A 12498-nucleotide genomic window follows, 5' to 3' on the forward strand; every position below is an offset into this window, starting at 1 on the left:
AGTGCTTTGCTGTTTAAAATGTTTTTTAAATATCTCTAGCTCTTGACAAGGGACACAGTTGTAGTCACTTCTTGGTCACAGCCAGCTACCCAGAGGGACCGAGTAGTTGAACCTCTGGGCTCAGGACCATAGTCACAGGGGACATCAAATTCAAGTGGCATAACATACTACACAAAACATTGTTCCACCTCCTACTTTGGCAAGTAGCAACTGGGATCTTAAAAGCTTGCAAGTAGCCATCTAGGTGTAACAACGAGTGTCTCCCCATCCAGAGCAAAGAAGAATGAAGAAAACCAAAGCATCGTGGAAACAATTAGTCCTAGTGACTGGTACACCATGTGATCCCCAGCCTATACAATTATGAGATGAGAAGAAGCAGATGGTACCTGGCTACCACTGTCAACGACCCGGAGGGGAATCCATAGAGAGGGATAACAATGTGGAAAGAAACTCAAAATCATTTGTGGGGGAGGGAAAGGGACCAGGTTTCCCGGTGTGATAGAGCCCGGTGGAACTACTGAGACTATGGCCCCTAGCTGTCCTTCAGATCTGGAATTGAACCCACACCTGTGGCTTCCAGCCAAACAAAAGACATGCATATGAGTTGAACATGTACCTGGGGTAGATACACTCTTTGGAGAGAACAATCATGGGAGAAAGAAGGGATGTTTATGCACAGGGAGACAGCTCAGGGGGCAGGAGTGCATGGAGGGATGGACACAGGGAAGAGGTAACTATCGGGAGGAAGTGGGAGAGGAGCTGTTGCATTGGGGTAAATTGTAGTCAATGTCATGAGACAAAGTGTATGTGAACTGCTCTACGGAAAGTGAATTTGCTCTGTAAACTTTCACCCAAATCAAAAAAAAAAAAAAAAAAAAAAAAAAAAAAAAAAAAAACTCTAGCTCTATTAGCTAACCTCCAAAGCCACATTTCTATGTCTATAAGGCAACTGTGCTTTTATGCACCTGTCACTCTTGAGTTTGGCATGTCCTTCAGGTACATTATTCATTTAATCTTTCGAGTGTCCTTTAATATGTGCTGGCATCTCCCAGTCAACATAACCAAATTTAATTTTTTGAATCCCAAACAAGACTACAGGAATGGCCAAGGAAGGCATGATTTAAACTTTCTCATCTTTATGTTCACAGTAAATAGTTCACTGTCTGACAACTAACTCGGCATTTATAGCTTGTAGATTAAATGAAAGAATGAACTAACGAATGAATTAGTAAATGTAAAACTCAAACCAAATCAATGCCATCAAGTCGATTCCGACTCACAGCAGCCCTCATTGGGTTTCCAGGCTGTAAATCTTTACAGAAGTGGACTGCCTCATCTTTCTCCTGCGTAGCAGCTGGTGGGTTTAAACCACCACCTTTGGCTAGCAGCCAAATGTCTTAACCACTATACCACCTGAGCTCCTTTAATGTAAAGAGGAAAACATTTAATAAGTTCTATGAATGAGCCGTCAATGAGATGGAATGACATAGTGGTGCAACAATATGCTCAAGCATAGAAAGGAATGTGAGGATAGCACAGGACTGGGCAGTGTTTCGTCCTGTTGTATACAGGTCGCTATGAGTCAGAGCCGATTCGATAGCATCTAACAACCACGTGTATCAGCCATTGCTAGGCACTGCAGTATAAAGATAGATAAGACAAACATCTCTCACCTCAAGGTTATATGCAGTCTAGCCCTTTGCTACTTAACAAACTGTGAACTAGCAATAGAAGCACCTGGAAATTTGTCAGAAATTCAGAATCTCAGGATCCAGTTCAAATGTCATCAGAATCTACAATTTAACAAGATCCCAAGGTGACTTATATAATTGTTAACATATAAGCAGCACTAGCTAGCACAAAGCTCTAAGCTAGGGTCCAAAATAAGTCTAGAGTAAGGAATAGAAAATGTTAACTAGTTCAGTGAGGATGGAGAAAATGATTAGCATATAAGGAACTATTAAAAGGGAGAAAGGGCTTAGTATGGAATTTAAGAGGCAAAATTGCTCTCTTATAGTACTTAAAGGGTGGGTGAAACAGGTCAGTAAGGGTCATGGACTTTTTATAGCATCTGATGAAAACTATGGACCTAGAGGAAAAATTAAACCCAAAACTTTGTATATAATTTCAGAGACTTCAGACACCCTAAAGTCCATATCACCTCTTGGATTAAGAACCTGAACTATAAAACCTCCAGGGTCCCTCCTGCACTATTAGTTTATAGTTCCATTAGAGAAAAAAAGGAAAAGATTCCAAGAAGGCCTGAGCATGTCACCTGAGGATTTGGGAGAGATGGCTGTTTTCATATGGGAGCTCTGGTGGCATAGTGCCTAAGGCATTTGACTGCTAACCAGAAGGCTGGCGGTTCAAACCCGCCAGCCACACCTCAGAAGGAAGGTTGGGCAATTTTTTGTGTTGTTTTCTTGTTGGTTGTTTTCATATGAATGCACAATTGAATGTGAATTAAAATGAGTATTTTAAAATGCTCTATTGACATAATACAATATTTTAGCTTATTAGCTCCTATCAGCTTTCATCAGCTACAAATGCAGTTACTGAAACTAAAAGCTCATTTTTTCTGACAGTGACATTTTTTTACAGAGTGAACCCCACATATATATTCAGTGCTCCTAAATGAGCCTGAAAGTGGTGAAAATAGAGATGAGTCCCATAAGCACCTGTGGCGAACGGCCACTCGGTTACACTAAGTCAGGTCAATCACTGTCATGGGGGTGGGGGTAGGTGGGAGAGGACTTCAAAAAGCCTAGGAACACAAAAGAGCACAAAATGAACTCCTATACTCAACAAAGAAAAAGAAAACAAACATTAACATCAATGGTAACATAAACATTTCACAAAATCCTCCATTTCTTCTGAGTCTAATTCTTGCTCATTTCTTTCTAATGTAACTTTATGTCTCTTTCTCCCTTCCTTACTTTTGAAAGTCCTTTTCAACTCATAGCTCAGTGGATTTTCTCACTCTAACCTCTAATTTAGCAATCAGCCGTAATTCAAAAATAAATGTGAGGCATATATTGAAAACATTTAAATTAGGAAATAAAGCTTATAAAACCATTTGTAGTTCTTCTCGCAAATATCAAATCCAAAAATAAAAACAAATTAAGACTCCCCTTCCCCCAATTATGTGGTCTAGAACTTTCCTTTTATTTTTTTTATTACTCTTATGGGTCAACTGCATTCAAAAGATAAAACATCCCCCACAGTGGTACTGCTCAGCAATCCACTGTATCAAACTGATATATTCCTTCATGGATAATAGAAGCTGTAAGATTTATAAACATGGCACAATCTTTCTGAAGAATCAACTTTAACATCTGAAGGGGGGGCAACCTTTCATTCATAGATATAGATACAGAGCCATGGATATTCTATGGAATAAAACACAAATTTTGCATGAATTGACAGAACTCAAGCTTTCAAAGAGATTTTGTACTTGCCACAGCTGCTTCCGGCTAATCCCTGTGGGGTGGTGGGGGTAGGTCTTAAAGAAGGATATACACAGCAAATTTTAGAATTCTCTACTGCATCAGTTTGAGACAGACTGCTCTATGTCACTCCTTTCAGGTCCCTAACCACACATTGACCCAAACTCTTTTTAGTGGAGAACCAATTTCCCTAAGACACAGGTCAGCTGATTGTGCCTCCTACACACCTTACTTCTCCTCTGCTTTAAGACTGATCTGACCTTCCCAAACTCTCTATCTTCTCTTCTATTTAACCCTTGAACACAGGTATTATCCAAGGTTTGGTCCTCAAGTTTCTTACAGACTTATTCTAACCATGAACATTATCACCCAACTTTACATTTTAAAAAATCACTCTCTAAGGATAAAGCTTACATATGCAACTGCAACTCATATTCCCATCAGCCCCTCACATTCCTGATCCAAACTGCCAATTGCTCAACAGAAATCTTTAATTCAAAATGTTATTTATCCAAAACAGAACCCTCTAACTCATCCTTCAAATATTCAATTTCTCCTAAATTCTTTAACATAATCCTAATCAGCTGCCCTCAAATTAATGTTGGTATTCTTAGTATCTACATCAGAACAGGAGCTCAGTAAGTGTTTGCTGAATGACTAAAAGAATCCAGCGGTAACTGCCATCATTTATGCCTCCTTACTAACCAGAAGGCTGTTGGTTCAAACCCACCAGCTACTCCTCAGAAGGAAGACCAGGCAATCTACTTTCGTGCTGATACTGCCTCGGAAAACCAAGGAGGGGTTGCTGTGAGTCGGATCTGACTCGACAGCAATGAGTTTGGTTTGGTTTTGGAATTTTCCTAAAATATAAACAACTCCTGCAAATCAGTAACAAAAATGAAATGAGACGAATCAGAAAAAAAAGGGCAAAAATATACACAGAAAGCTCATAAAATTGGGGGGATAAGGGCTCATAAACATAGAAAAAGATGTTTGACCTCATAATTAGAGAAATGCACATTAACAACTAAAGCGAAGATAAATAATTTTTCATCATCAGACATTAACACAGGGCTGTGAGGAAACAGGCACGAAGACTTTTGCTAACAGGAGTTTAACATACAAGGCAATTTGGCAGTATCTATCAAAACTACAAATGGAACTATTCTTAGGCCCATTAATTCCACTTCTAGAATTTTATCCCACATTTTTACTTACACATGTGTGAAATCACATGTATGAGTATTTATTGCTGTATTGAATGCAACAGCAAAAAACTGGAAACAATTATCAAGAGGAGACTGGTTAAATAAATTAGGATAATTCTGTTCAATAAACTCAATACAATTACTTACTGATACAATACATCCTGCACAACAGTCCTTAAGAGAAAAAAAGCAATGTATACAACATGTTCGCTTTTTTGTTTAAAAAGAAAAATGTATTTGTTTACAAGTGAATATACTATGTTTATACTGCTACACATCACTGAAAGAATATGTAAGAAACTAAGAATCTGACATTAATTGTTATGGTAGTTAAGGTTATGGGTCAACTTGGTTGGGCCTGGTTTTGAGTGCCTGGCCAGCTGGATGCAATTTTTTCCCATGATGAAACTGGTAATCACCTCCATGGTGGGATCTACTGGAGCAGCTGAGTAGCTGTCTTTGGGATGTGATCTGCTTCCTGTATATAAGGAGAAGCCTTGGGGATATTCTCTAGCTTATGGCACGCTTGGACCCTGCATACAGCATGTCATTGTTCAGCAGCCCACCATGATCTACCGACCTTGGGACTTAGAGTGGACTTGAATTAATGGCCTGCCATGTGGTTTGGTAACATCGGGACTATGCCTTTTATTTTGTTGACCTTGGGCTTGTTAGCCTCAGCAACCAGTGGCTGCGTGAGTGAAGAGATGCCTCTAGATTCAGTGGGCTGGGAACAAGAGGCACAGCTGAAGCCCAAAGTCGAGGGGCTTTCACATAGTCCCTAGAGCCTGGCACTTTGAACTCAGACTTGAAGCCTCCAAACTGTCAGAGAATAAACTCCTGTTTGTTCAAGCATCCCATTTGTGGTATATTCTTCTCAGAGCGGCACTAGGTAACCAGAACAAGTGACGTTAGGTAACCAAAACAGTTGTCTCAGAAGAGGAGAGTTGAGCTGAGTGGTTGACAGACAAGAGTATGGAGACTTTTCACTATATAATATATAAACTTTTCATTTTTGATTTTGTGGCATATAAATGTATTAAAAAAACATAATAAGAACTGTATTTTTAAATTAACTCAATCAAAATGACTTAAAATGGAACATTACCAGGACATTTTTCCTTATAAAAAGATCTAGTTATTAACTCTTAAAATGTCAAAACCAAAATAGTCTTCAGAAAAATATGAAATGATAAAAAGAAGAAAAAACATGACTAATTCTGTAAGACAGTGATTACAATGGAAACATCTTAGGCATCTTGCCAAGAAAGGAGAGGTAAAAGGCTCTACTCCCAGCTTCAGAGTAGTTTTCCCTTTATCTCATCTCAATATACTGGACTTCCTCTTTAGTTTTTACTTGGAAAAAAAAAAAAAGGTTTCTAAGGCTTAAAAGTTTGAAAACTACTACTACAGAATATCATTTAAAACAAATAGTCTTCTACTCTCTAGACCCATACATTTTCAAGAACTGCTTTCAGGCAAAAAAGCTAATTAGAACTAATCATGTTTACTTTAAAAGTTTGTATAATGCTTACCTGAAAACTCGTCCATAATTCCCATGCACTTTATATACACCGTAGAGTCGATCAGCTACTCTCTGAAATAAATATTTGACAGAAGTTGCTATTAGGTCAAATTTATGTAGTTTGCTTTTTTTAAAAAAAAAGAGAAAAATAAACTTATCCCCATTAAAAAAATACACATTCAATACAACAAACTTGAAAAACACAGAAAAGAAAAAAATTTAAATTCCCCAAAGTTCCATCACTATAAAACAGTGGTGCTATCTATGCAATCTCACTTCCATACTTCTTACCATGCATAGGTTTAATTATTGTTTTAAAATGTCCTATTAGCAAACGTAGTAATAATTTTATCACATTAATATTAACTTTAATAAATATTACTATAATAGTTACCTAAATTCCACCAAGCAGTTTATAAAATATGTAGTCATTCCTCTATTGGTGAATATTAAGTTATTCCTAAATTTTCAGTATTATAAATAATTCTGTACTAAGCCATCTTTGGGTGTAGGATTTTTCCAAATTTTTACATTGTTTCCTTACAATAATAAAGTCCCCAAAGTAGAAGTTACCAGGTGAAAGGAAATAAGCATTTTGTACTGACATATAGTTTCAGCCATAGTTGCTACACATGTGTAATAAATATACTTTTATTCTACCTTGTCGAAAGAACATCCACTAATCAACAAAACATATCAGATATTTTAATAATATTAGAATCAATTCAGATCACTGACATGAAATGGATATTGCCTAGCTACATAAAAATTTTACAAAAAACAAAACCACTTGCCACAATTTTCCTCTAATGTGTTATGGTCACCAACTGGAAAACTAAAATCTAATTCTACATTAAACCCTAAAAAAAGAGTGTCTAGAATAGTTTCTAAATGTAAGCCCTAAAGATAAATTACTTAATTCCCCACTCAGAAAAGAATGAGATATCAACCTTACAACCAATCTCAATCCTTTCAACACTTCTGCCTACCTAAAGCAAAAGAACAACATTCTAACTACTTGAAGTATATGGAAGAGGATCATAAAATGTTTTCCATCTCCTTGGCCTCCTTTGAGGGTCTATATACACAGACAAGGGATCAGCACATTGCAGGTCTGCAGCTTGTTTGCATAAACAAACTTTCATGGGAAAACTGTCAATGGCTGCTTTGACATTACAATGGAAGAGCTGAATAGATGAGATAAAGACCTATGGGCCACAATGATGAAAATATTATCTTGGCCTACAGAAAAAGTTTGCTGAGCCCTGAACTAGACTCAACTTTTGAGATGAAGCTCAAAAGCCTTTATACTGGTTGTAACTCTACAGGGTTATTTCGAGACACTAAAATAATTTATCTGGATGTTATTTCCGTATATCATATATACAGCAGTTCCACTATCAAGTAAGTTTGGAAACACTGAGACAATAAAGTCTAGCAAGCTTCTTTTCTGCACACTTGAATCGTGACTGTTCAACAGAGACATACGGCATGCAGTAGGGAACAAAGAAAACACCATGGGCAATGCCAGCCTAGATCAGTAACTTTTCCAGATCCCTGCACTTTTAGAGATCAAACCTCCTTCCTAAAACCTGAGTATTTTATCATCCACTTAAGATATTAAGCACAGAAGGAGACAGTTAGTTAAATCATCACTTAAACCAAAAATGAGATGCAAGTACAAAATGTAGATTCAAAACAAATGTTCAAAGAAAAATTTAGAGAATCCTAGCTATTGAAAGGGATCTCTGGCTGTACAGTGCCTAAGGCATGTATCTGCTAACCAGAAAGCTGGTGCTTCAAACCCACCAGCCACTCCTCCGAAGGAAGACTGGGCAATCTACTTTTGTAGAGGAAAGTTTCTTGAAAGTGTATCCCTTCTGCTGGGTGGTACAAAAGGAACTTCAACCATAATATTTCGAGCTCTGGAAAATATTTTGATCAATAATGTAAGCCCAAGACAGGTAAAAGTCTTCACGCCCCACAGGTGAGGAACCATACACGGAGCTACTCTATTCACAAAGCAAACAACAAACAGATACTAAGTAGCTAGCTGCTACTAGACTGAAAATGTTACTGATATGAATTCAAAGATGGAAATAAATTGTTCCAGCCAACTGAAACATGAAGTGGCTTGTTCACATCTACAAGCAGTGAGAAAGAAAATGGAAGAAAAACTATAAATTATATCCCAAATATGATCATTTCTAGAGAAAAGGAAAGACAAAAATGACAGACAAATAAAACACAAATGAGTAAAACTTTAAATCAGATTGATTCAATGTTTGCTGGTAATCAAGAACATGGATTACATGCACAGGGAGTTATGTCCAGTGATTTAGTCCAGGCTGTTATTCAATTTCATTTCTGTTGACAAATATTTAATTCATTCATTCATTCATTTTTTTATTGTAATTTGGGTGAAAATTTACAGAAGAAATTCACTTTACATAGAGCAGTTCACATACACTCTCATGACACTGACCACAATTTACCAAAATGCAACAGCTCCCCTACCACTTCCTCCCGATAATTACTTCTTCCCAGTGTCCATCCCTCCATGCCCTCCTGCCCTGTGAGCTGTCTTCCTGTGCATAAGCAGCCTTTCTTTCTCCCATGATTGTTCTCTCCAAGGAACGAATGTACCTCAGGTAAATGTTCAACTCATATGCCTGTCCTTTGCTTGGCTGGAAGCCACAGGTGTGGGTTCAATTCCAGACCTGACGGGCAGCTAGGGACCATAGTCTCAGTGGTACCACCAGGCTCTATCGGAGCAACAAACCTGGTCCCTCCCCCTTTTTTTTCCTCCGAATGATTTTAAGTTTTGTCTACATTGTTCTCCCTCTCTATCCAGAATCTCCTACATAGATCCCATTCCAAGTGGTTGACATTGGTAGCCGGGCACCATCTAGTTTTTCTGGTCTCATAGTCATATAGGCTTCAGACTGGATGGTGTGCCAGTTGCTAGGACTGATCGTATCCATGAATTTTTGGTTTTCTTCATTCATCTTTGCTCTGGACGAGGGGAGACCCATCCTTGCATCTAGATGGCAGCTTGCAAGCTTTTAAGATCCCATTCACTGCTTGCCAAATTAGGAACTGGAACGTTTTGTGCAGTATGTTATGCCAATTGAGTTTGATGTCCCCTGTGACTATGGGCCCGAGGCCACAGGTTCAACTACTCAGTCACTCTGGGTAGCTAGCTGTGACCAAGCAGTGACCACCACCTTGCCTCTTGTCAGCTCTACTATGCACCTGGGAATTCAGATCATACACATAAACTTATAGGACCGTTGTCTGACAACCCTATACAGGTTCTTGGGTACACTCCCCACTTCACAGACATACCTACTAGTTCAGCCTGTCCACTCGTCTGTCCACCCATCTATCCACCCGTATACCCATGTTTGCCTTTACTGACAACACAGTACTGTATGGGCAAAAGGGTTCATCTTTGTTGTCTGTACCTCCCATGTACCTCTCTATGTCTTCTCTTCCTCAGTGCCACCATATTGATCACTCACATTTGGTACATTGCCCTTCTCTTCACCCAAATCAATACTTATCTCTATCTATCTAACAGTGTTCCTCCCCCCCACCCCTGATAACCAACAAAGAAAATTTCCTTCCATAGATAAACCTTTCCTTGACTTTTACAATAACGGACTAATACAGTATTTGTCCTTTTGTGATTGACTTATGTCACTCAGCATAATGTCCGCCAAGTTCATCCACATTATGCAGTGTTTTGCAGATTCTACATTATTCTTTAGCGTTGCATAGTATTCCATTGTGTGTATGTACCATAGTTTTGATTATCCATTCCTCAGCTGATGGACATCTAGGCTGTTTCCATCTTTTGGCTATTGTGAATAGTGCCACGATGAACATGGGTGTGCATATGTCTGTTCTTGTCATGGCTCTCATTTCTTTAGGATACATACCTAATAAAGGAATGGCTGGTTCAAATGGTATTTCTAATTCAAACTTTTGAAGGAATCGCCATACTGCTTTCCACAATCGTTGTACCATTTTACAGTCCCACCAGCAGTGTATCAGAGTCCCAATCTCTCCACAACCTCGCCAGCATTTGTTACTTTCTGTCTTGTTGAACTTTGCTACTAGTGCTAGAGCAAGATGGTATCTCATTGTTCTTCTGATTTGCATCTCTCTAATGGCTAATGATCATGAGCATTTCTTCATATGTTTGTTGGCCACTTGAATATCGTCCTTGGTGAAGTGTCTATTCACATCTTCTGCCCATTTTTTAACTGGATTGTTTGTCTTTTTGTTTTTGAGGTGTTGAAGTTTTCTATAAATTCTAGAGATAAGTCCCTTGTCAGATACGTCATTACCAGATATTTTTTCCCAATCTGTAGGTTTTCTTTTGACTCTTTTGGAGAAGTCTTTGGAAGCACATAAAAAATTAATCTTTAGAAGGTCCCAATCATCTGGTTTCTCTTCTGCTGCTTGTGCATTTTGAGTTATGCTTGAGAGTCTATTTATGCGATATATTACGGACCCTAAATTTGCCCCTAGTTTTTCCTTGAGGAACTGTATAGTTCTAGGTTTCCCATTTAAGTCTTTGATCCAACAAGAGATAGTTTTGTGTATAATGTGAGGTATGACCCTTGTTGCATTTTTCTGCAAATGGATCTCCAGTTTTGCCAGCACCATTTATTAAACAAACATTCTCTTCCCCATTTAATGGATTTGGGGCCTTTGTCAAAGATCAGCTGACTATAGGTCGATGGATCTATTTCTGGGTTCTCAATTCTATTCCACTGTTCTATGTATCTGTCATTAAACCAATACCAGGCAGTTTTGACTACTGTGGCTGTATAATAGGTTTTGAGATCCGGCAATGTGAGACCTCCTACTTTGTTTTTCTTCTTCAATAGTGCTTTGCTTATTCGAGGTCTCTTTCCTTTCCATATAAACTTAGTGATTGGTTTTTCCATATCCCTAAAGAGTGTTGATGAGATCTGGATTGGGATCGCACTGAATGTGTAGATGGCTTTGGGTAGAACCAACATTTTCACAATGTTTAATCCTTCTATCCATGAGCATGGGATGTTCTTCCATTTATGTAGATCTCTTATGGTTTCTTGAAGTAGTTTTCTATAGTTTTCTTTGTAGAGGTCTTTTGTGCCCCTGGTAACATTTATTCCAAAGTATTTTATTTTTTTGGTAACTATTGTAAATGGTATTAATTTCCTTATTTCTTTTTCAGCAATCTCTTTGCTGGTATAGAGGAATCCAAGTCAAATTTGGACACTGATCTTATATCTGCCACGATGCTAAATCTCTCAATTAGTTCCAGTAGATAGTTGACTGAGTCTCTTGGGTTTTCTAGATATAGGATCATATCATCAGCAAATAGGAATAGTTTGACTTCTTCCCTGCCAATTTGGATGCCTTTGATTTCCCTTTCTTGCCTTATGGCCCTGGCTAGGACTTCCACTACAATGTTGAATAGAAGTGGTGATAGCGGGCATCCTTATCTGGTTCCTGTTCTCAAGAGAAATGGTTTCAGTCTCTCTCCATTGAGAATAATGTTGGCTGTTGGTTTTGCATATATGCCCCTTATTATCTCGAGGAAAGTCCTTTCTATTCCTATTTTGCTGAGAGTTTTGATCAGAAATGGGTGTTGGATTTTATCAAATGCTTTTTCTGCATCAATTGATATCATTATGTGGTTCTTCTTTGTTTTATTTATGTGGTAGATGTTGATTGTTTTTTCTAATGTTGAACCATCCCTGCATACCTGATATGAACCCCACTTGATCATAATGAATGATTTTCTTGGTATGTTGTTGGAATCCATTGGCTAGGATTTTGTTGAAGATTTTTGCATCTATATTCATAAGGGATATTGGTGTGTAGTTTTCCTTTAGAGTGATGTCTTTGCCTGGTTTTGGTATCAAGGTTATGCTTGCTTCATAAAATGATGCTAGGGAGGATTCCATCCTTTATTTTGGAACAGTCTGAGTAGGATTGGTATCAGTTCTTCTCTGAATGTTAGTAGAATTCTCCAGTAAAACCGCCTGGGCCAGGACTTTTTTTAAATTAGTTGGTAATTTTCTGATGACCTGTTCAATTTCTTCTTTTGTGATGGACCTGTTCGACTTTTCCACAACAGTCTGTGTTAGCTTAGGTAAGTGGTCTATTTCTAGAAATCTGTCCATTTCTTCCAGATTTTCAAATTTGTTTTGAGTATAGTTCTTCATAGTATCCTGATATTATCCTTTTTATTTCAGTTGGTTCTGTTGTGATGTCACCCATTTCATTTCTTATTCATGTTATTTGTATCTTCTCT

The 12498-nt window shown here is 38.1% G+C and overlaps 1 protein-coding gene across 1 annotated transcript in view; it reads right to left on the reverse strand.

Annotated features, from left to right (window-relative positions):
• SNX4 (sorting nexin 4) overlaps nucleotides 1-12498 on the reverse strand; it is a 117232-nt gene that overhangs the window by 38529 nt on the left and 66205 nt on the right. The window contains exon 8 of the mRNA XM_007949387.2: nucleotides 6190-6251. Within this exon, the coding sequence (XP_007947578.1) occupies nucleotides 6190-6251 (62 nt within the window). The remainder of the gene's footprint in view (nucleotides 1-6189; nucleotides 6252-12498) is intronic.

The sequence above is a fragment of the Orycteropus afer genome, unplaced genomic scaffold (assembly GCF_000298275.1).
Source record: "Orycteropus afer afer isolate SDZICR_OR568_19922 unplaced genomic scaffold, OryAfe1.0 scaffold00245, whole genome shotgun sequence".
Taxonomy (NCBI): Eukaryota; Metazoa; Chordata; class Mammalia; order Tubulidentata; family Orycteropodidae; genus Orycteropus; species Orycteropus afer.